The sequence below is a fragment of the Serinus canaria genome, chromosome 7 (assembly GCF_022539315.1).
Source record: "Serinus canaria isolate serCan28SL12 chromosome 7, serCan2020, whole genome shotgun sequence".
NCBI lineage: Eukaryota > Metazoa > Chordata > Aves > Passeriformes > Fringillidae > Serinus > Serinus canaria.
Genome location: NC_066321.1, coordinates 15,312,037 through 15,335,305, shown reverse-complemented (window position 1 = coordinate 15,335,305; position 23,269 = coordinate 15,312,037). Strand labels below are relative to the sequence as shown.

The 23,269-nt window shown below is 60.1% G+C and overlaps 3 protein-coding genes across 4 annotated transcripts; 2 read left to right on the top strand and 1 right to left on the bottom strand.

Annotated features, from left to right (window-relative positions):
* Positions 1 to 2,435: 2,435 nt before the first annotated feature.
* Positions 2,436 to 5,577, top strand: CRYBA2 (crystallin beta A2). Of its 2 annotated transcripts, none has more exons than XM_009087898.4 (5): positions 2,436 to 2,666; positions 3,243 to 3,416; positions 3,824 to 3,965; positions 5,001 to 5,143; positions 5,429 to 5,577. In XM_009087898.4, exons 2-5 carry the CDS (start codon positions 3,256 to 3,258, stop codon positions 5,574 to 5,576), a joined length of 594 nt encoding a protein of 197 aa, XP_009086146.1. In that variant the 5' UTR covers positions 2,436 to 2,666; positions 3,243 to 3,255; the 3' UTR covers position 5,577. The 2 variants fall into 2 exon arrangements, with proteins under 2 accessions (XP_009086146.1, XP_018767515.1); XM_018911970.3 differs by having other exon boundaries at positions 3,240 to 3,416.
* A 4,130-nt stretch (positions 5,578 to 9,707) lies between these two features.
* Positions 9,708 to 14,836, top strand: FEV (FEV transcription factor, ETS family member). Its single transcript, XM_018911919.2, has 4 exons — positions 9,708 to 9,759; positions 10,522 to 10,564; positions 10,617 to 10,819; positions 13,306 to 14,836. The coding sequence occupies exons 1-4, from the start codon at positions 9,708 to 9,710 to the stop codon at positions 13,815 to 13,817; spliced, it is 810 nt and encodes a 269-aa protein (XP_018767464.1). The 3' UTR covers positions 13,818 to 14,836.
* Positions 14,837 to 21,983: 7,147 nt separating this feature from the next.
* On the bottom strand, positions 21,984 to 22,946 carry CDK5R2 (cyclin dependent kinase 5 regulatory subunit 2). Its single transcript, XM_018926162.3, has one exon. The coding sequence runs from the start codon at positions 22,944 to 22,946 to the stop codon at positions 21,984 to 21,986; it is 963 nt and encodes a 320-aa protein (XP_018781707.3).
* Between the last annotated feature and the right edge of the window lie 323 nt (positions 22,947 to 23,269).

Below are 23,269 nucleotides of genomic sequence, written 5' to 3'. Positions count from 1 at the left end.
TGGACCACACACAGCTGTGCTGCCTTGGTCAGCCAGCTCAGATAGTCCATCAATGGGTACAGTTGTGTATTGCCACAGACACAGCATCAGCCTCAGGATTCCTAGGCAGCACCTGCCTCACCTCTTTTGTGGCTGCCCTTCAGCCTGCCCGGCTCCCCCAGCTGTGCACTGTCCTGGGACCCGCGCCTGCCTGAGGCACGGGGTACAGCCCCATGGTCTGGGCTTGGCAGGGAGCACCTTGTGCTCCCACTGTGCCCCTGGGCTGCTGCACTGTGCCCAGTGCCACTGAGAAACATGATCTGTTTTGCTAGTGCAGGGAACATGCTGAGCTGGGAGCTACGAGGGGCCCTTATTAAATTAGCCTATGCAGGAGGCCCTGGGCGAGTGCTGAGCAGCTCCCACAGCCAGTTTTAGCAGCTGCCCTTGAGCAGTCAGTGCCTGCCCCCGCACCAGCCTCCCTCTGCCCCTGTCCCCAGCTGGGCAGGTGTGGCTGGGGGCTTGCAGGTGACCTCGCCAGGGAATGCCAGCTGGTGACAGACACCACCTGGAGATGGTCCAGGGAGGACAGGCTGCATCAGCATTCTGGGATGCAGTCAGGGAAGGCTCCTTGTGAGTGACCCCACTGATCCTGTGCCCTGATGTGGCTGTGGCTCCCACGTGGCTGCCCTGAATGTGCCGAGCAGGAGGTGAAGCACATCCCAGTGAGTATGATGTGCTGAGGAACAAGGGAGGGGCACAGTCTGCATCTGGGTTTCTCCTCTGCACCATTCATCTTCCAGTGCTTTTCTGCAAAATGTTGCATGGGGATGGCTGAGTGGCTTGCTTGCTCCTCGTGGCACACCCCCAGTGCCCCACAGATGGTGTAGCACACCACATGGTGCCCCACACACTGCACATGCACATCCTATAACAGCTTGCAGCATCCTACATATTTTTTGGTGCCTCACATCCTGGGGCTCTGTTATACACCCCACAGTGCCCTGCACCTCAGAGTCCCCAGCTGCCCTCATGCCTCAAGCACCCCAAACTAACCAGTGCCCCACAGCTCTGTTCTCACAGCCCAGGCAAGGGGGGGCAGCACCGTGGAGAGACCCTGCAGTGCACTAGCTCTGCATCTTGCCTCACCTTTGCCAAGATGATGGCTTCCCTAAATCCTGCTCAGTCTGTCTCACAGCATTTTGAGAGATGTCCCCAGGCCACCAGGCTGCACTGGGATGCTCTTCATTCTCCAGGGAGCATCCCTATACTTCCCTCCACCTTCTGCTTCCCCAGACAGCTGCAAGAGGGTCTCCTCCTCCCTGCTAGGAGCACTTCAGGCAAAGCAAGCTGCTGGTGTCCTCCCCAGCGCCTGTCCCCTGCCAAGGGCCACTAACGTCCCTGAGCTGGAGCCTGCTCCAACCGCTGCCAGGCTGCACCCTCTGCTGGGACCCGCAGGCATCGGCGCGGATTCGCACCGAGCCTCGGGGCCGTCGAGCACTGGGGAGGTCACGAAGGGGACCCCCGAGTCCTGCTCCCAGCCCGTCCTTGCCGTCACCCCTCAGTCCCCGATTCTTGTTGATGCCAGGCGTACTAACACCACCCCCAGCTGCTCACACTGCTTTCTCCATAACCAACAATGTCTGGGTCTCTTGTGATGTTGACCCCATGCCCCGGACCCCCAGAAGGGCTGGCATTTTCCTGGGAAGGTTTGAGGTGCTGTGGTCCAGCCCTTGCCCAGTGGCCAGCCTGGAACCTGCCCAGCTGAAGGTGAGGAGTGCCCAGCCTCACCACAAACTACACAGGGATGCTGCCTAGACGCCCAGGAATTCCCAGCTCAACAGGGCCCTCTTCCTGCTTTCCGGCCTGTGCTGGCCTCGTCCATTCCAGGTCCTGGTAGGAGCCACTCGGGATAGCTGCATGGCATGGTGCAGTTCCAGGCAGGACTGGTCCTGTCCAGGTGAAGGACACAGCTCTGTCCCGAAGCAGGTCCCTTCCTGCTGTGCACAGTGTTCCTTGCCTGTGTGGGAGGTGAGTGGGAGCACAGGGAGCTCTTTCTCAAGCCAGGGGAAATGCTCAGGGCATTACAAGCTTTTAACTGGGGTCCGTTAGCGCCCAGTCTGCAGACAGCACAGGAATCCCTGCAGTGCCTGGCTGGAAAAGGAGCCCATGCTGGTAGAGTCCCACCTGGAGGGGCAGAAGCAGCCCCAGATAAGCCCTGTATTCCAGCGTGAGGATATCAGTGCCCCTCAGCTCCCAGATGGTAAATCCCCACACCACCCTGGCACCTCCTTCCCACCAGCCTCAACCCTGGCAAAGGCTGCGGGTGCCCTGGGAAAGGCTGGCTCCCTAATCCCTGGGCCAAGCGGGGACATTGTCCGGGAGCAGAAAGGAAAGCGGCGCGTCAGGCCCTTTGCCCATTGTGCCCTGAGCCCCTGCGCAAACACAGCCCAGCACTTTCATTGTCAGCCTCGCCGGGCGCGGGGGGGCCGCTCTCGCCAGACTGCCTAAGTGGAATGGACAGCCGGAGTCTGGGGTGGGCGAGCAGCCCGTGCCCCCATCCCCTGCCTGCTGACACAGCGCCCTGGCCGCCTGCACCATCGGCACTTCAGCGCCCGCCTATAAAGGGCGAGAGGAAAAGCCGGCGCCGGCACCGCCACCTCCGCCTCTGTGCCCTGCCCTCCGACCAAGTAAGTACCAGGCTGTGAGCCCCCAGACCCCAGTGCACAGGCGCTGCCCCGCTCCCTTCACCCTACAGCAAGCCCCCCACCCAACGCTCACCCTGGGGAAGGGCAAGTGGCAGGGTGCTGTGTGGCACAGCGGGGGTGCCCTGTGCGGGCAGGAGGGACCCTGGCAGGAGGGATGGAGGAGCCGGGCTGCTCTGCCCCAGGGCTACACCCGCATCTGAGCCGCGGTCACCACCGCCTCCCAGCAGTGGGTACAGTGCCATGCACCCAGACAACTCCTGGAGCCACAGCAGGGAGCTTAGGAGAAGAAAAACTGAGGCAGTCCTGGGTACATCACATGGAGAGATGGGGCACTGCAAATTCCCCCTGCAACTTGGGGCTCACTGGATGGAGATCCCCCAGCATGGAACGAAAGGGAATGGGAAATGTCCCCATGCCAGCCTGGGAGGGCAAGGGGCCAGTGGCACGGGGTGTGAGGGCAGCGCCACCGGCATCCCAGGCTCAGCAGCAGGCAGGAGGGGGGCTGGGGGCTGATGGTGGGCACCTGCCCTGGGGTGATCCGTGGGGCTCTGCCAGCAGCCGAGCGACCCGTATGACCAGCAGTGAAGGCATGGACACCCTGGGGCAGTACAAGATCACGGTGTGGGAGGAGGAAAACTTCCAGGGCAAGCGCTGCGAATTCCTCATGGAGTGCCCCAGCATCATGGAGCGCGGCTTCCGCAAGATCCGCTCCATCAAGGTGGAGTCTGGCCCGTAAGTGCCCCGCCGGCCCCGCGGCCCCTTGGCACGCCCCGCTCCAGCAAACCCACTGCTCCCAGGGCACTGTTGGGAGCTGCTAGGGAGCCAGAACACCCAAGTTCTTCCTCGGCTATGATACAGCCTCATCATGCGACCTCCCTGCTTGTGCTCCTTGTGTTTTCCCATCTGCTAATCAGGGAGACCTTACCAAGGCAAGGCGTAGGTTGGAGGCAATGATGTGACTCTGGGGAGAGGGTTCCCACTTTCAAAAGGGACATTTGCTGCTAGCAAGGACCCCAACATCTGTGACACACCCATAACCTGCCAGCATGTCTGTCCCCTGCCCAGGAAGGAGAAGCTGACCCCTGACTGACCCTGGGGACCGTGTCACACATCCCTGAGGGTTTTCCTCTTCCTTCCAGCTGGGTAGGCTTTGAGTATCCTGAGTACCAGGGACAGCAGTTTATCCTGGAGAAGGGTGACTATCCCCGGTGGGAGGCCTGGAGCGGGAACAGTGGCTACCGGACCGAGCACCTCCTCTCCTTCCGGCCTGTCAAATGCGCAGTGAGTTACTGGGACACCATAGAGGGAGGGCTCAGGGCAGGCAGAGCCTCCTCCAGGTAGCCCAGCATGGAGGCGATGAAGGACAGGCTGGAGGACGACTTACATGGGGCATGGGATGGAGGGGTGAGGCATACACAGAGGTACATGGGAAGTGGAGGAGCAGCTACACCCACCAGCTCCCACTTCCCTGCAAATATCCTGGGATGCTTTCTATGTCTAAAATTTAGCCTGAACCACAATTCCATCTCTTTGTGCTTTTGAGAGCTACCTCCCAGGCTGGGGTTCCAAGGCCTTATCCCCCAGCCCTGATTCCCGGGGATGGGATGAACAGAGAGGTGCTGGCAAGACCACAGGGATGCTCGGAGTGCAGGGCCGTCCCCTCCCAGCCCGGGTAGCTGAGGCGTGCCCAGGCAGCCGCGGCTCTATCGCTCCATCTGCAGAGACACTGCTGCTTGCAGCAGCGGCACGTCTGCGCCTCCGAGCGGGGGGTCCCCCCCCAACTTTTAATAATCACTAGGCAGATATGTTCAGGCTTTAATAAAGGGGATGCGATAAGATCACTCCTTGCTGGCAGGACTGCTCCTCGGTGCAGATAGATGCATGTGGGGGCTGGGCAGGGGGGACAGTGCTGCATCACTCAGTGTCCCAGCCATTAACCCCACCGTGTCCAGCACCCAGAGGCCCCACAGAGCTGAGGGGACCTCTCTCAGCATCCTGCCTTGCCCTGAACCCACCTGCAGCCTTGGGGAGTGTGGTGATGCTGAGGGCAGCAGTCCGTATGGGTGCAGTGGTTGTAGCCACTAACTCTCACTGATAGCTGTGCACTGGGACCACAGGGACATGAGAGCAGCGTCCTCGGGGCAGTTCTGGAGTGTCCCAGTGAGGGGGTGCCAGGTTGAAGGAAATCCCCATGCATTGCACCAAGGCTGCTCACGATCCCAGCCCTCTCAAAGTGCCTTGGTGTGTGTCACACAGATCCCCATCCCTGGGCAACCCAACCCATTCCTGCTGACCTCCAGCTTTCTCTCTCCACAGAACCACAATGACAGCAAAGTCATCCTCTACGAGGCTGAGAACTTCCAGGGTCACAAGTTTGAGCTGAGTGACGACTATCCCTCGCTGCAGGCCATGGGCTGGGGCAACAAGGAGGTGGCATCCATCAAAGTGAACGCTGGAGCGTGAGTGCAGCCAATGGGGCAGGGACTGGGGGTGCCAAGAGCAGAGGTTCAGAAGCACCTCCTTGCATAAAACACCTCCATAAATGCCAGGATGTGGAGGGGGGACCCCCTCAAAAAAGGGATGCATTCCTGCTAGTTTTTCCTTGAAAATACAAGCCATTGAGTATTTTTTTGTCCCTCTCCTCTCAAGGCAAGCAGAAGGATGGGATAGGATTGGGATGGGATGGGATGGGATTGGGATGGGATGATTTGGCTTGGGGCTCTGAGCCAAGGGTCTGCCTGCAGGTGGGTGGCATACCAGTACCCAGGATACAGGGGCTACCAGTACGTGCTGGAGCGGGACAGACAGAACGGCGAGTTCAAGAAGTACAATGAATACAGCAGCCAGGCCCACACCAACCAGATCCAATCCATCCGCCGCGTCCAGCACTGAACTGGGGCAGGGCTGTGTGCCCTGCAGCCTGCAGGCTGCTGTGCAATAGACCTCTATCCGGTAGCAAATAAAGGCATTTGTCAAAAAAAAAAAAAATGCTCCTGCCTCTGCTTGGCTCCTCAGGGGTCTGCCCTGCTGGAAAGACCATGGTGGCAACCTGGAAGGTTTCCCCTTCCCCAGGCAGTTTTAGGTTCATGGCCAGCTCCACCCTGGGCTGAGCTCTCTGCACCCCACCTCTCGTCCATGCACAGTTCCACTGCTGTGATGCTCTGGCTGGGAAAATGGGAACTCAAAGCAAAGAGAGCACTGGAGGTGGGAGAGGACACCAAGAGGGTTGTGCCCTGGGAAGAGGCATCCAGCAGGGTTGTACCCTGGGTTCTCCTCCAAGGATCAATGCCAGGGAAATTGGTTGCTACAAAGTCTGCAAACTCAAGATCCCCTTCCTCTGCACCCCTGTGGAAGAGAGAAGGGGGTCCCTGCCTGCTGTGGGCCTGGGAAGGAGGAAGAACATAGGGGTCATCTGGGGCAGGACAGGACTCTGCCGACACATGGGGCAGCCACAGTTGTGCCAGGCACAGAGGGGCTGGGGGGGAGGTGCGTTGTGGACGGATCAGGGGAAAGAGGTCTGAGGGTAATGTTCCACAGGTGGCAGGGGGCCTGGCTTGATGCTCGCAGGTGTGTGTGTCCTCCTCCAGCCTTGCCACGCCAGCATATCCGTGCCGGTATCCGGCTCCGGGACACCAGGAGCCCCACCCAGCCTCCTCCTCCTCCTCCAGCACCCTTTCCCAGCCTCCTCCTCTTCCATCTGGCTCTGAACCCTCCTGGGGTGCGGGCTAGCCATTCCAAGGTGCTCCCTACACCCAGCGCATTGCTTCCTCCCCCTCTCCTCCTCCTTGTCTTCCATCCTGCTCTGGCACCCCAAAGCCCTCCTGGGGCACAGGCTTTTGGTCCCGAGGCGCTCCCCACACCCAGGACAGGGATGCATGATGGAACAGTTCTGAGTGCCTCAGATGCCTGGGTATCCTGATGCCCACCCTGCTAAAAGCATGCTTGGTCCTGAGAAAGGGAGTGTCCCAGAACGTTGCTGGGAGACTGAAGGGGGGTGGTGGGGGGGGTGTCAGTCTATCACACCCCTCACCCAGCAGTGTGCAGGGACCCCAGCCCTGGTGTGTGTGTCAGCATGTGCATGAGTGTGTGTGTGTGTGTGTGCTGCACACGGCTGAGCACACACGTTTCCCTGCATGCCCCCTCTCCCCTCCAGCCCCAGTGCTGCTGTGCAGAAGACACAGCCAGCACCTGTGTATCCCCATCCCACATGGCATCCCGGCTGCAGAGTGCCCCCCAGCCCGCCCCTGTCTCCTCCGTGTCCCCAGTGGCCCCACCCCACCCGGCCACACGGCCTCTCCCCCAGCACAAACACATTCCGGCACACCTGGCCAGGCGCAGCCAGCCCAGAGCCACGTCAGCTCGGCTCCACTCCACGACGCCGGCTCACAGGTGAAGCTTTCCCGGGCACCCGCACTTAGGGCTGTGATGGGGGGGTAGGGGTGGGCTGTGGGGGGTCATTGCAAAGTCTGGGGTCCTTATTGCCCCACCTGGGGTGGGAGGAGAGCACTGGAGTGGGGGGTGGGGGGCAGACTGCCTCTTGCAGCAGGAGGGACCTGCAGCTGCTTCCAGATGGGTGTTCCACAAGTCTGGGCTCCATCCCCAGTAGCCCCACAGACCTGAAACTTCATCTCCTAGCTCCCCCTCAGACCCACGCCCAGTCCCTTATTCCCCCATGGACATGGGCCCCTGTTTCCTGGATTTCTCATATATCCTGCCTTCCTCATCCTCTGGGTCTGCCCCAGCTCCCCCATGAACCTGAGGTCACATCACTCAGGTCCCCACTGCTCCACAGGGACACAGGGCTTGCCAGCTCTTAGGATCTGACACTCCCCGTCCTTCTGCATACCTCTGACCCCAGATCTCTCAAAGACCCTAGTCCCCTCACATCCCACTTCAAGGCACCCAACCCACTGGCTTTCCCAGGGACCCAGGCATCTCCATCCCCCATGCCCTCCAAAGTACCCCCTTCTCCAGCTCCTGCAGCTCTAAACCTATTTCTGAGCCTGATCCCTATTGCACCCCCTCCCCACTCTGGGCTGATGCAATGTCCCTCAGCCCAGGCCCCCACTCCATGCCCTCTATCATGCAGTTTGCTGGAGGAGCATCATAGTTACCTGGGCTGCCAGAAGAGGACAGGCTGATGGGTCAGGCACGCCCCCACCTCACCCCGCTGTCTCCAGGGCTTGTTTTCCGTTGCCTGTGGTTTGTTTCAGTGACTCAGGCAGCGAAAGCAAGTCTGGGGGGCTGCGGATCCACTGCTGGGAGAGCTACACCTTGGGGGGCTGGGGAGGAGAGGGATGCAGGGAGCAGCCAGGGCTGCTGGGCTGTGCAGAGCTGGACACCCCACTGAGAGGTTCAGGGGAGCTCAGGAGACAAGTTGAGGGAAGAGAAGCTTTTTAAGGGCTGTTACATCCAAGCAGGATTGGTGGGGAATTTCTGGGGGAATTCCATGGTCTCTGCTCATGTGTCCCCTTGCCAGCATCTTCTCTTTGTCCATGATGGAGATGGGCAGCAGAGGTGGAGCACATGGAGCAGAGGTGAGCTCGGTAACCAAGGGACCCCCTGTTTCCCAAACCCTTTGGACACCCCCTGCCAAGAGAAGACACCTGCTCTGTTGGGCTGTGCCACCCCGATCGAGCATTGCTCCCCCTGGGCTGCAGCTTCTCATGCACAGCAGGCACATTTTGGCTGCAGTAGAAATAAAAACTGTGAGTCTGGCATGGCTATATCCTGATTTCCATTAGGTTCATATCTTGTAATGATCACTTTCCAGAAAGGCAGCTAAATCCAGCATGAGATCTCATCCTTTTGCTAGACATCAATGAAACACTACAGAAGAAGTTGTGAGCTGGGCTGTACAGTGTTGGACTCATGGAGTAGAACTGGTGACAGCTGCTGGCACACTGCCTGGCTGCCTCAAGCTGTGGGATCCTGTGAAGGGTCCACTCCTGATCTGGGGGACAGAGACTGACAGCACCCCACAAGTGCATATAACAGCTGGGGCCATGGGTGACAGGGAAAAACCTGGCCAGATGCAGTTTTTTGGAGCTGGTATCACCTTTCTCCATCCCAGGACAAGAAGATGAAGATGGGACCGTCCTGGTGTTGGGGGTTACCCAGCTTCTATGGATCCTAATAAAGATGTGCAGCAGGTTGGGACAGGGCTGGGTGCTGTGGAGTGGGGGTGCTGGGTGCTTAACTGTCCCCGGGGCAGGGGCTATTCAGAAGAGCACAGAGGAGCCAGGGAGGTGGCAGAGCTATGGGGTGACCTGGTACCACCAACTGCTGGAGATGCACTTACCCACCCCAGAACTCTGGGCACTGCAAAGGAACATCATGACCATTGTCCTGGAGGTGGAGGGCCCTGGTGTGGACTCACCTGGCCCACTCCAGGGCTCTGTGAACTGGAAGCAGCGCCCAGGACTGTGCTGATGATGCTGGCCCTGGGGAAGGGGCAGTGCGGACCCCCAGGGCCAGCAGCACGGTGGCTCGGAGGGCCAGAGCTAGGGGGGGCAGCGCCGGAGCTGCTGCCGGGGCCGTGCCGCGAGGTGCGGGCTCCGAGACGCTGTCGGCGATCGGCGGCTCAGGAAGCGAGGTGCTGGTGGGAGGCCGGGCCCGGGCGGTCTCCAGGCAGTGGCCGGGCCCGCTCCCGGCTGGGATGTCAGCGCCGTGTTTGCGAAGAGTTAAGGAGGCGGAAGAGGCAGGAAGCGGCCCGAACCGCTCTCCATAGAAACCCGCGGCCGTGATTAAAGTCTGATGCGGGCCCGATAGCGGGGGGAGGGAGGGGGGGGCAGCGCCCGCTTTAATTACAGCGGAGGAAATTGCTGGAGCCGGGGCCCCAGCCCCTGCGAGTTGCCTGGAAACTCCCCCTTCCCCCGCCTCCCCCGGCCCCTGCCCGTCCCCTGCCCGTCCCGCTGCCATTTATTCGCCATCAGCTGCTCCCTGATAAAGTGGAATAATAATAATAATAATAGGGGCAGGAATATTAAAACATGCAGCCCGCGGGCCGCCCCCACAGCTGCCATGAGACACGGCACCGGAGCGGTGCCACTGCTGCTCAACATGTACCTGCCAGGTACGGGCGGATCCCTCGGCCGCTGCCCCACCGCAGCGCCGTGCACCGCACAGCACCCAGCCCCTGCCCATCCTGCCCCGCTGAGGCCCTGGGGCTCTCCTCTGCCCCATCTCCTTCCAGCGCCCACCCTGTTATCCTCTCTCCTTCTGTCCATTCCCTCTTCCTGCCTTCCAAGACCACAACCATCCCTTCCTTCTTCCTTTCAGCTGCCCTCACAGCTTTCCACACCCGCACATTCATCTTCCCATCCTTCATCCACCCACCTTCATCACCCTGTCCTTCCATCTCTTCATCCACCCTTCTTTTCTTCCAACCCATCTTTCCACCCACCCCCTCACCCACCCACCCTTCCCCTGTGCTTCCATCCATTCTTCCACCCCACCCACTTGTCCCTGCATCCCCTTTTCCATCCCTGGTACCAGCCAACCTCACCATCCACCTAACATCCCCTCCATCAGCCTGTTTTCCCATCATCTTATCCATTACCTGCCTTTCCATCCATCGATCTCTCGCACTTTCTTTCCTCCACCTACCCACTCACCATCGTCTGTTCTGTCCTTCCATCCATTCACCCATTTCCTTCCTTCTATCCATCTGTCCGTTTACCTCTCCTTTCTACAGCAATCCACTCCCCAAATGCCAACAGACATCCTTGCTTCCACCCGCCGCTCCTGTCAACCATCCTGCCTCCCATCCGCCTCCTTTCCCTCTCCCCCTGCCCCACAGCTCTCTCCCTCACTCCCTTTCTCCTCCCTACCCCAGCCCACGGGATCGTCTATTCCTATTTAAAAGCTTCCCCGGCTGGGTCGGAAATCGGATTTCCTTTTTCCTGGACGCGTTTCCTGGTTTCGCCGCAGCGGCGGGGCAGGCAAGGGGGAGCGGCCGGGGGCTGCGGGGACGCTGCCCGCGGGTGGGCGCTGGGGTGTCGCGGTCCCGCCTGGTTCCAGCCCTCCCTGCACACCACCGGCGTTCCTTTTTCCCCCAGATCCAGTCGGGGAAACTTTGTTCAAAGACGGGAAGAGCCAGGCGTGGGGGTCTCTCAGCCCCGGCGTGCAGAAAGGTAAGAGTACCTCTGCCCCTTCCCCTGGACACGCTCCGCTACCCTCGGCCGGCACGAAGTGGGGACCCCGGGGCACTCGTATTCTCTCCCGCCCAGCAGCCACCGGAGACCCTTTCCCGTTCTTTGCCGGGCACTGCCCTTGCAGGACACGGCCACACGGAGCCCCCGTTCCCTGCTGCTGCGAGTTCCTCCGGCTGGGAGCATCCCGCCGCCAGTTCCCACCGGGACAGCGGCCAACCCCGACAGTCGGAAGCTCCCGTCCGTGGCATCAGAGAGGAGCAGGGAACGCATTCCCCCGAGCCCCGCAGCGGGGAGAGTGCGGGGTCCTAACTCCGGTCTCCCGGGAGCTTCGGGACATCCGACGGGAGGCAGCTGCCAGCCATCCCGGGAGTGGGGCGGGCTAATCCGGGCTCGGGAGATCTGTTCCTACGAGTGGAGAGGAGAGTTGAGACATCATTCGTGACGGAGCTGACAGTGAAGTGCTAGGGCTCGAAAGTGATGTGTCCCCGGGAACCGGAGGCATCCATCTGGAACAACCCCTCAGGGGTCACGGGCATCGGCCAGCGCTGGCCAGGGAGCAGCCCGGAGCTCCCGGTGCCGGCCAGGGAGCAGCCTGGAGCTCCCGGTGCTGGCCAGGGAGCAGCCTGCAGCCTTCTTGGGAGTGCAGTGGCACTGGGGATCGTGGGCTCAGCACTGTAGTGTTTGGGCCGTGTAGCTTGCCTGCTTGCTAGGAGGCAGGGACCAGGGACTCCTCTGAGCAGGAAAAATGGAGCCCTGGTTTAGTGGTGGGACGGGGAGAAAGATGGAACTTGGGGAGCCCTTTTGCCTCTGCACTGCAGACTCTGCGCAGCCATACTCTAAACACTGTGCTGCAGTGAGAGGGATCTTTTTGGACACCTGGATATTTCCTTAGGGAGCTCTCAGGTGCATTACCATGTCCTGCACCGTGCAGCAGGCAGGACTGAGCCTCACCACCCTACCTAGATGCACCCCCTAAGACCTCCCTGACCTCCTTGTATGGGGTGGAACACCCATGGGTGGGAGATAGCTGGAAGCCAGGGTGGAGGCTGTGGTGACATAGAAGAGGCAAGGGCTGCAGATGCACCCTAGGAAGGAGAGATCCCCCACCTTGGTCCCAGGATGGGGAATTAGGAAATACAATACCTTGGAAAGACCTGGGTTCAACTGCCTGGATCAGGACATCTGAGTGGGTTTGGTGGAATGGGAATTGACGGGGAATGGCTGTTCCCTGCTTCTTCTAGAGCAAGATACAGGGAGAACCAGATAAAATAGGTGTGTCTAAAACAAGCAGAACAAGACTTTTTTTTGTGGGAAATGTAGCAGAGCTCTAGGATTTCTTGTTGCTGTGGTCAAGGGTGCTAAACCTCTGTATAGGGTCCAAGCACCTTTAGACAAAATAATGTTAGAAGAGCACAGGGATGACTGCAAAGCCACATCCTCTGCTCTGGAAAGAGACTGTACTGCAAGGACTGGCATCAGGAGCAGGGATGTGCAGGGGATGCTGCTCAGAGGAGGCAGTGGGGTGCCTAGGTAAGCACAGGGCTGCTCTGCAGGGTGGCCAGGTCCGAGCAGTAGGACTGCTCCTTGCCCAAAGGTCCAGATTCCTTCTCCTCTCATGACCTTTGGCCAAACCCGATGGAGCATGTCCTTGTGCCTCACAATGGGCGTGTCAAGGTGTGCCAGGCTCCAGCATGTGCACAGACTGGCACAGGGGCACCATGGGCACCCACCAAGGGTACTCTTTGGTGCAAGCTGCAGATGCAATAGCCATGACTCAGGGAGGAAATTTTTCCTTTGGAAATAAGGAACATCATTGATGCCTGATTCAAAGCCACAGTAGGTCATGCTCTGTCCTCATCTCATCCCCCCCTGCTCTTGTCTGTGTCTCTGTGGGGTGTAGTTCAGATGAGTGTTGCTCCCTGATTTGAGTTAACCATGGAGACATCTGTGCAGGGCACAGTGTCCCTAGAGCTGGGGCTGTGAGACCAGCCCAACTTCCAGCAGACATGGCAGTGGGGATGGTCGTGTTGGGATGGGTCTGGGCTCTGCCAAGATATGTTCTTCTTGGGGCTGCTGATAAAAGAACAAGGCCACGCCCACCCACAAAAACAAACAAGCAGGTGTTCATCTTCAGTGGTGTGTGAATGTGGGCGAGAGGGATGGGGAGACTCTGTATCCAGACCCGCTGCAACCTGTGTTGACCTTTGAGCACTCCTACTCCATCTCAAGGTGCATCTTCTCCTCATACCTGCAGGTGTAGGATGGAATTGGGATGTTGCAAAGGAGACATAACCTTGTTACCACCTTCTGTGTCTCTAAAGCAGGGAAGATGCAATGAGGTGCAGCCAAAACCTGGGTGTGGGAGAGGGCAACATAACAGCAGGTCAAGGGGATTGGGGCACACCCTGTCCCTCACCTAGTGCCCTGGGAGGGAGCTTTAACCTCTCTGGGGCCCGGCCTTGCAGGCAGCGGGCAGATCCAGCTGTGGCAGTTCCTGCTGGAGCTGCTTTCGGACCGGGCCAACCTGAACTGCATCGCCTGGGAAGGCACCAACGGGGAGTTCAAGCTGATCGACCCCGACGAGGTGGCACGGCGCTGGGGTGAGCGGAAGAGCAAGCCCAACATGAATTACGACAAGCTGAGCCGGGCGCTGCGCTACTACTATGACAAGAACATCATGACCAAGGTGCATGGCAAGCGCTACGCCTACAAGTTCGACTTCCACGGGCTGGCCCAGGTGTGCCAGCCAACCACCCCCGACCACACCCTCTACAAATTCCAGGGCAACCTGGCACCTCTGCCCTTCTCGGGCATCTCCAAACTCAACCTCATGACCTCGGGAGTGACACCGGCTGGCTTCTCCTACTGGCCTGGCTCCAGCCCGTCCCTCTACCCTGGGCACGGGCTCCAGCCCTCAGCCTCGTTCAGCGCCATGGCAGCCTCCCACCTCAACAACATGAACAACCATTACCATTAGAGGCCCGGCTGTGCCATGTGGATGCTCCATGCTCCATGTCCCTGGCAGCATGGGGCTGTGGATTTGGGTAGCTCGGCGGGGAGGGATGGGGGATGGGATTGTGCCCTGCTCTCACTTGCCCCCTTTTATGTTTGATGTGGTGTGGGGGATGGGGGGGTGCTTGCAGGATAGCTGGGTTTGTTCTCTGATGTGGGTGGAGGAGGGAAGGCATCTAAATTTAAGATGAGGAAGTATCCATGACTTGATAACAGATGTGGATACCTAAAGCAGGGTGTGAATGGAAGGAAAAACCATGGGCTCCTCTCCTGGCAGGGATATTGCCCCACCTTTCCTTTGCAACATGCTGCCCATGTCCTTAGCTCTTCCTCCGGCCTGTGCCTGCCCTTCCCACTCCCTGCAGAGAGGAGCTGGGGCCCCAGGGCAGCTGTGTCCATGAATGAGGGTCCCACTGAGCAGGGACAAGGACCCTCTTTGACCACTTGGTCCCCTCATCTTTGTCTCCAAAAGCTTTGTTTCCTCCATCCCTCCTATACTTGCTGCCTGAAGGTGACTTCCTTCAGACCTCTGGAGAAGCCTTGGTCTGGGGAGCAGACGCTTTCTATGGGTTCATTCAGACCCAGGGCAGGGCTCTGGGGTTGGAGGTGCCAGGCACAAGTGTGGGGCTCACTGCCAGTCCTCAGGGCAAGACCAGAGCCTGGAGGCACCATAGCCTGGTCTCCGCAGCTCTGCCCTCTCCCCAGTGCCCAAGGATCACACCACAGACAGTCCCTGACACCCTGCACATGAGCCGGTGTCCTGCTCATCACTTCCTAGATTAATGTTCCAGTTTCACTCCAGCTTTAGCCTCTCACATGCAGGGCTTGGTGCGACACCCTCCATAAGTGGGACCATCCCCAGGGACAAGGCAGTGTGGGTGGTGGAGCAGAAAAAGGGATGACAGCAGGCCAGGGAGCCCCAGGCATCAAGGGGCAGCCCTGGGTCTCTCCCCTTGGGTTCAAGGAGCTGCCCCCATCCTCTGGAGCAGGACTTTGGCCCAGTGGATGCACAAGAGCTGGGCACGCTGAGCTCTGCACTGTCTGGGGGGTGGGGTTGGTGTTCAATAAAACAGAGAGGTGCTGTCACCTGTGTCCTCTCCTGTCTGAAGGGAGCTGGTGAGAGGGGGAACCACTCAGCAAATCCTGGCTCCTATCTGAGCCAGAACACCTTCAGGGTGGGAAGGATGTGGCCACTGTCTGCATCATCTTTTTTCCAGGGGTCACCTCTGGTTCTTACAATCCTCAGGAGAGAGGACAGAGCAGGAAAACTCTGGGTTACTTGAGACTCCCCTTCAGGAAAGCCACATATGCTGTTCTCAGGCTCCCAGACTTGCAACAGGGATCAAACCTGCTGTGCAGGGGGGGTCATGCAACTCCCCAGCCCATGGAAGGAGTGGTCATCCCTCACCTCCTCTCCCTTCATGTCCCAGATCCCAGCAGTTCCCACATCTGGGGGCTCCATGCTGCCCCTTCTGCATCCCTCCAGGGTCTGGTCACTCTCACAGCCTTGGCGGCATCTGCTCCTATGCATCCTTACTGCCCTAATCAGCTTAAAGGAGTGGGATCTGATGTCAGTGTGTCCTCCGGGGAGGGCTCCGGCTATGAAGTGGGGGGGCCTGATGCTGCTGGCAGAGAACCCGTGAGAACAAAAGGAGTTGCAGGGACTGGGCAGGAGGCTGTCCCTACCTCCGGGTTACCGGGTGTTGCACAGACTGGTTCCCAGGCACGTCGGGAGGTGAAGTGAGGGGGAAAAGGAGTAGTTACCCCACCCAACCAGCGCCGAGGTGGGCTGGAGACATCCCCTGCCCCCCAAGTTTCACTTCGCAAGAGCAAAATGGGGGAAATGGCCACAACTGGCTCCCTCAGAGACGGGGCAGAGGGCTGTGCCCTCGCCGGGGGAGCCTGCTTCGGGGCTTAGGTAACTGCGTGACGCAGGGCAGGACGCGGATTAAGGGATGTGGGTCACTAGTAGCTCCTCCCTTCCCCCCTTCCCGTCCCTCTGCCAGGGTCTGCACCAGGGAAGCCCAGGTGAGTCCGGCTCCGCCTCACGCCGACCTTGCAGCCCGGATCTCTGATGGATTGGAGGCGGGACACGCAAGGGAAAAGGGGGACTTACCTTTTCGGGAGAGGGAGGGCGGACGCACACAACCGCAGCAACAGGCTGAGCTGCGGCTCGCTTCGCTCTGCTCCGAGCCCAGCTGGCACCGTCCCACCGCTCTGTCCCCTGGGTGCAGCGCCAAAGGCCGGGCACCAGCTCTGCTCTCCCCGGGGACGGCGGCCAGGAAGGAAGGGGGGGAACACCCATGCGGGGCTGCACCAGAGATGCTCTTGCCTGCCCGAGGATGCAGCCGCTGTCACCATGGCAACTCGGGATGCTCCCATCCCCAGGCCCCACTGGGAGCCACCTCTCCTCACATGTTGAGCTTATCTGAGGGCTGAACAGAGCACCACCTTCACCCAACCAGCCTCCCCCTCCCCAGAACCCTGTCTGACCCAATCCACCAGCAGTGCTGCTTTCTGCAGGTTTCCTCAGTCACCAAAACCACGGGCTCGGAACAGACTGCAGCAAAATCCTGCCAATGGGCAAGCAGGGCCGGGCCTAGCACAGTTCCCCCTGGAACACCCTCCCTGACCCTGACCAGGGGTGCCCAGCCCGGGGGGCAGAGAGGGGAGAACCGTGTGTGGCTGTGGGGTGCACCAGCTGGTGGGGAGCCCATTTGATGGGGCTGAGAGCTGCACTCAGTGCACCTGTGGGCTTCCAACCTACCTGAGGGGAATCCTTGGGTGCCCTGTGTAGGGTGAGATGGGGAACACAGTCCCAAAGGGCTTCAGCCTGTGCTGGGAAGACTGAGGGAGCAGAGCACCTGGCCCAGCAGCTTCCTCTGCTGCCCTGTGATTAAAGGAAGATGGATTTTTTTTTTCCTCCTTAAAAAAACCCCAAAACAACAAATGTATCTTTGTATCTGGCTTTGCTCAACTGGCTAGAGGGCTGCCCTGACCTCAGCCTCTTGTCAGCATGACAGGGGAACCTCTCCAACTCCTCCAAAATCTTCCAGCCCCCCTGTAATGTATCAGAGGGGGAATGTATTAGTCCCTCTCCTATTTTAGTGAAGTCATGATGCCACTTTTTTCATTCCTCATGCTGGGAAGAGCCTTTGCAGTACAGCCAGGCCATGTCTGCCCTGGGGGACACGGTCTGCCTCCCTACCCACTCCTGCACCCTCTCCAGCTCTCCTAATTCCCACCTCCTTCCTTCTCTCCTCATCCCAGCTGCACTGGCTCCTCAGCCCCCTACACTCAAGCTGCTGACTCACATCCTCTCTCCAGACACCACCTTCTTTTGGCCTGGCTCCCTGCAAAGTGACTTCGTGTGGCTCAGCCAGAGCCTGCAGGTGCAGGCAGCCAGGCTCCAAACCCCGTATGAAGCCTCTCCAAGAAAGCAACAGTGATGCTTCCAGAAGATGCTTTCTCCCTTGGCAATGTGCTGAGGGCTGGGGCTGTAGTGCCCCCATAAACCCAAACCTTGTCCCTGCTGCCACCTCCTCTCTGGTGCCCATCAGGGGTGGCTGGGGAGAGTGTCCTGGTGCTGCTGCTGCCCAGCTGTACACTGAGACCTTGGTGTGGACTTTGCTGAGGGCAGGAGCTGAGTAGCAGGAGGGCTGGATTAATGCACTAATGCCAGATTATGCTCTAATGCAGGCCTTCTGATGAGGGAGCAGTCCCTGTTCCAGCCAGGGGACACTCACTCCCTGGGGCAGACTCCCCAAATCTGCCCTGGGTCACAGCTTGGTTCTGCCTGGCTGTCCCCTAAGGAGCTAAGTCCTCAGAAGTGAAAAAGGACTGTGAGACAGGCAGGGGACACAGCACAGGGAAGCCTCCATGCTCAGCTCTCAGTGAGCTGGAGGTAATGACCCAGCCTAAAGCCTTCTGCTTTGCCAGGCTCTGTGGCAGAAGGATCAACCATCACAGCAGGGCTCCAAGGTAGCCAGTTCCCCTTCCTCACCTGCTCAACTTCCTGGCACTAAGCTGTTCCCAGTCTGTGCTCCTCATTCCCAAACACATCAGCCAGGCAGTGCCACAGGCCGTGCTTTGGCTACAGTGGGAACCAAACTGTTTGCCATCCCACCTCCCTCAGTCCCATGCATGCCACTGGGCCACCCTAGGCACAGGCAGAGCTCTTGCAACCTTCCACCCAACCTGGATGTGTTGTCCATCAGATGAGACCCTGTGGCAGCGTCCTGCCCCTCCCTGAGCACAAATATCTCACCAGCCAATGTAGTCTGGGATGCTCTGACTCCCTCTGCCCTTTGCTGCCATCTCCCTGGGTCATTTTGCCCACGTGCTCCCCCCAGGCCCCCTTAAGCAGCTGTGACTGAAGTGCCACAGAGCAGGGAGGTGACCAAAACCCTGCCCCCACCAGCCATCCCCATTTCAAAGGGCAGCAGCAGCCCAAAGCTGTAATGGAGCCAGTGCTCCAGTGGCTCCTACAGAGGCAGAAGAGAGACCTCCCATTCCATCTGCCTCGAGGAACACCATCCAGCATCCTTGCAGGCAAATGAGGAAAGGCTTGTGCAGAAAGCTGGGCCAAGGCAGGTCCTTCAGCAGCCAAGCAGGTGCTGGGTCTGCATCATCCAGAACATTTTCCTCCCATGGAGCATCTCCAAGTCATTCTGGGGGATGATGACAACTCTTAATAGCTAAACCACGGCTTCCCTGCTGTTTATCTGACATGGAAGAGGCATGGCTTGCCAGGCTGGCTGCTCCAGCTGCCTATCACCCTCCCTACCCCAGTGCTATAGCCAGCTCATCCAGCCCACAGACAGAGAAGTCAGGCAAGGAAAGTCCCACAGAGCTTTTTCCATGACTCCAGGCAGAAACTCCCTTTTTCACGTGTGACTATGCATCCTTGGGATCCACTGCCACCCAGGGTGCATCTGAGAGCCCCGTGCACCCTTGGAAGGAAGATTAGAGTGCTTTGGCCTGAGCAGAGACCTCCTTGGGGCAGGAGGGGCTGAACCACTGTGGGCGGCAGTGCCCAGTTCTGCTACTGCAGTGGGGAGCAGATGGAGCACCCACTGTGAGCATGGAAAGGAGATGTGCTGCTGCTGGAGGAATTTCAAACTTGGAACGTACTGGGATCCCTCACCTGGATCCCTGCAGTGATTCGTCATTGATTTGGCCCTGTTGCTCTACCTCCAAGTCCCAAACCCAGTGTGCGTCCTCCCATCCCTGCAACCCCAGATGCTGCTGGGCCCTGTGGCTGGCAACACAGAGGGCTGCCCAGCCCCTCCTGGGAGGCTCTTAGTCCCTCACTGCTCCTCGGGGAGCCCTGCAGGGATCACAAGTTTGGACATGAGCTCTCTCCACTCCCCTTGCTGCTGTCCAACAGCTGGCTCCTGAGTCCAGACCATCAATCATGGAGCAGCACAGGAGTCTGGCACATCAAATCACAGTTTTAAAAAGGGGAAAACCAAGCTCCCTAGCCTGAGATTCCCACCCACAGTACCCAGCCCTGCTTGTGTTCTCTGCTTTGCCTTGGGGGGAGCAGAAAGCTCCCAGACAAGGTAAGATGCCTTGCTCCCCCCAGCAGCTCCACAAGGTCCTCTGGGATAGGGAAAACCAGACATGTCTCCCTCCCCCCCCAGTAAGGCTCTGGCTGAGCCAATGATGCATATTTAAATGCATGGGAGCATCTAAGCTCCTCTCTCATTCCTTGACATTTCCAGAGACTCCAAGCTGTCTTCAATTACCAGTCTGCAATTAGCTCTTCCTAAATCCCCCAGTGAGGCCTAGGACTCTTAATCAATGAAACACAAGGGAGGAGGGGAAGGACATGGCCTCACTGCAGCTGGAAGCAACTTAAAAGGCTGGGGCTTGAAGCTGGAATAACCCTGTGAGTGTCTCTAAGGAGATCTGTAGGGTGGGAAAATCCTCCAGTGCTGGGAGCTTGTTCAGCTCTGGGAGGAGACTCCTTAAAGCCCTACAGCTGGGAACAGAAATCACTGGACAAACACCACAGCTCAGGGTGGAAACAGCTGGTACCAATGGCTCAGTTGTTACCCTGAGATGAAAACTACCTTGCTTTATTCAGATCACTGTGCCTCAGTTTCTCTCTCTGCAAAACGCTGGTACGGGAGAGTCAGGGCTCTCCCAGCAGCCCCATAGGAGATGTAAGGTTCCAATTCCACCAGTTGAAGCCAAAGTTACCTTTCCCATGACAAGATGTGGGTATGGCCAAAGTTGGGGTGGGTTGGGAATGCCTTGTGGCCCAGAGAGCTCAGCACAAGGTCACATGAATGTCACTCTAAAGGCACAGACAAGAGCACCCATGAGGAGAGGGAGGACAGGAGCAGCATCGGTCTCATTGGGTTTGCACAGCCATGGAAAAGCCTTGCGCAGCGCCCTGCCAGGTCAGCCCCCGTCACAGGGACATCTGTGCTGTCTTCCTGGCAGCACAGCTTTGCCTGAATGAGCCAGATTGGGCCTAATTAGCAGCTCTGCTGATGCACACAAAGGTAGAGAGAATCCAGCTTACCCTCCATGACCTGCAGAGCCAGCACAGCTCTTCCCAGAAGAGGGGAGCCCAAACGCCTGGCTCAGAGGGGCTGTGAAGCCCTGCATGCAGACCCCATCAGAGAGCAGGTGCAGCAGCTTCTACTAAAGAAGTCCTGGAAAATTCAGCACCCTGAAGCATAGCAACCAGTTTTAAAAAAAGGCAAAGCTTTCCCGTGCTCCACCCCTCTCCCTGGAGGTCTGCAGAAGCACAGGGCTGGTAACAGGGATAGCAGCACAGCTCCCACAGCCTGCTGCTGCCAGGAAAGGGGAGCCCAGCCCTGCAGAGCAGAGGTAGGGAGGAGTAAGGTGAGGGAGGGCATAGCTTCAGGAAAAAGAAAATTAAATTTAAAAAAAATGGAGGTGACATAAGCTGTGGCATCCTGTTTAAATTCAGTGTGGCATACAGGCATCAGGAATGGAATGGATCCATCTGGAATGGAGGAGGCCAGGAGAGCTCACAAGGGTCTCAGGTGGACCAGGACTGGCCTTGGCCACAAAGAAGGGTGAAAATTTGACCCCCAACTCACATTAGGGAGTAAAACCCCTTTGGGAACCAGGGCCCCCCACCCCTCTTGGGGAGGAGTGGGTCATGACAAGGAGCTTGGGGTGTTACCCCAATTTCCCTTGCACCCCACAGCCCAGCAAGTCCAGGAGCCACCGCCAGGCCCATCCAGGCCACCTCTTTATTCTCCAGTGAAGCAAAGCAAGAGGAGAGGAGACACCCCCCCTCCCCCCATAGCAGACCCCTCCGTTTGGGCACCCTAGGCCTCCTCTGGCACAGACCCCTCTTCCCGCAGCAAGCCAAGGACAGGCAGGCATCACCCCCTATTTCGGGGGGCACACGGGAGGGATTTGCCCGAGGGGAGGGGCGTGGGCGACCCCCCCCCACCCAGCGGCTCGAACAAAGGGGTATGCGGGCGGCTTCTGCGGGGTGAGGGGCAGCGTCGCCCATGCTGGGAGAGGGGGCCCATATACCACATGTGGGCGGGGGGGGGGGGAGGAAGGCATCGCCCACAGAAACCCCCCCAGCCGTTCCCGCAATCCCCGCCTTTGTCTGCTCAGGCGCGGCAGCTCCAGCACCACGGACAGCGCCGGGAGCGCTGCGGAGGCGCGGGGCGGCCCTGCCCGCGCCGGGGACTCGTTCACATGCACCCTCTACCTGGGGCACCTGCCACACCCCAAAATCCCCTCCCGAGCCCTCCTGCCCCCGGCCCCCACATCCATTTTTTCACCCCTTTTTTCTAGAGAAAACGCATCCAGGAGCCTCCGCTCCTCCGCAGCCTCCCCCTCCCCCCCTTGGCGAAGGTGGGAGGGGCACCGCTCCCCCTCCCCGGTCTTCACCGCCGCCTCGGTGCTCCGGAGCGCAGCCCCCGGCTGAGGTCGGAGGCGCGGGAGAAGGGCAGCCGGATCCGGAGCAGGGAGGGTCCAAGCAGCGTCTTCGTGGAACTGACAGCTGGGGAAGGGGGAAGGCGAGGAGGATGCGGGGGCAGGGGGGGGGAATCCGACAGTCCTTCGCCACCCCCGCCCCTCGGTGCGCGGCCCCTTCCGCCCCCGGCGCCGGGGGCCTGGTACCTCCCTAACGGTCCAGGCTGATCGTCCAGTGCTTGGACCCGTCTCCGCCCTCGCCCTCGCTCTTGAGGTCCTGGAAGAGTTGCGTGAAGTAGTGCGGGTCCGCGTTGATTCGCAGCATCTTGGCGCTGAGGCGCTGGATGATGCCCAGGCAGCGCTCCCAGAAGCGCCCCTTGTCTCCCTCCACCAGGAAGGGCTTGAGCGGGTAGGAGATCTCGTTGCCCATGTAGGAGTAGGCGAGATAGAGGCAGGTGAGGAAGGCGGCCTGCAGCTCGGCCTGGCTCCCGATGTCTTCGCCCCGCAGTGCTTCCCGGCACAGCAGGTAGACGAACACCAGGTTGGCCGGGGTGATGAAGCCCTGGTCCTGCCAGCCCTGCAGCAGCAGCGAGCGGTCCACGCTGCGAAACCACGAGATGAGTTCGCCGGGGCTCAGCTCCTTCAGGCGGTAGCAGCGGCGGCACACGAAGTCCCCCAAGCAGCGCAGCAGCTCGCCGGTGGACGCCTGCACCACCACGCGGCGCGGGGATCCCGGGGGGCGGCTGCCCGCCGGCGGCGGTGGCGGCGGCGGCTTTCCCCCGCCCGAGCCCGGGTGCAGCTCCTGCGGCGCCGAGGGCACAGTGGGCACCGGCACGGCCAGCGGGCCCTGCTTGGCGCCGTCGGCCGGCCCCACCACCGACTTGCGCAAGTTCTCGCGGTTGCGCTGCACCACCAGCGGGTCGGGCTGGCCCGGGCCTCCCCCCGGGGCCCCGCCGCCGGGCTTCGGCGTCACCTTCTTGGTGCTTTTCTTCTTCTTGGCCGAGGCGGCCACCAGCCGCTTCCAGGTTAGCGCCGAGATGAGCACGCCGGGGCGCTTCAGCCGGCTCTCGCCCTTGCCCGGCACCCTTCCCGGCGCCTTCTCGGCCAGCAGCCCCCCGCCGCCGCCGCCCTTGCCCGAGGAGGCGGCGGGGGAGAGGGAGAGCACCGTGCCCATGCTAACGCCGAGCGGGACGGGCGAGCGGGAGCCGGGGCGCCGGCACCGCCCATATGAGGCCGGGAGCTGCGGGGGAGGCGGCCCGCACCGGGGCCGCGGTGCCCGAAGATGCTCCGCCGCGCCCGCTCTGGGCTCCGCGCCCGCCGCTGCAGCCAGCCGCGGCCCCGCCGCTCCCCGCCTCCCCGCCGACAGCCAATCGCCGTCGCATGGGGCCCCGGTGTGCCCGCCTCTCGCCGGTGGGTGGCGAGGGGGGAGAGCGCGGCGCGGCTTTACCCGGCGGCCGCCGCCCCGGCGTGACCTTCACCGATGGGGGCCTCGTTCGG

Excerpts from the sequence above, each read along its gene's own strand:
- CRYBA2 (XM_009087898.4), top strand. The coding sequence starts at position 3,256 with ATGACCAGCAGTGAAGGCATGGACACCCTGGGGCAGTACAAGATCACG. Across the intron at positions 3,966-5,000 it reads TCCGGCCTGTCAAATGCGCA|AACCACAATGACAGCAAAGT; the intron begins GTGAGTTACTGG and ends CTCTCTCCACAG. Across the intron at positions 5,144-5,428 it reads ATCAAAGTGAACGCTGGAGC|GTGGGTGGCATACCAGTACC; the intron begins GTGAGTGCAGCC and ends GTCTGCCTGCAG.
- FEV (XM_018911919.2), top strand. The coding sequence starts at position 9,708 with ATGAGACACGGCACCGGAGCGGTGCCACTGCTGCTCAACATGTACCTG. Across the intron at positions 9,760-10,521 it reads GCTCAACATGTACCTGCCAG|CCCACGGGATCGTCTATTCC; the intron begins GTACGGGCGGAT and ends TCCCTACCCCAG. Across the intron at positions 10,820-13,305 it reads CAGCCCCGGCGTGCAGAAAG|GCAGCGGGCAGATCCAGCTG; the intron begins GTAAGAGTACCT and ends CCGGCCTTGCAG.
- CDK5R2 (XM_018926162.3), bottom strand. The coding sequence starts at position 22,946 with ATGGGCACGGTGCTCTCCCTCTCCCCCGCCGCCTCCTCGGGCAAGGGC.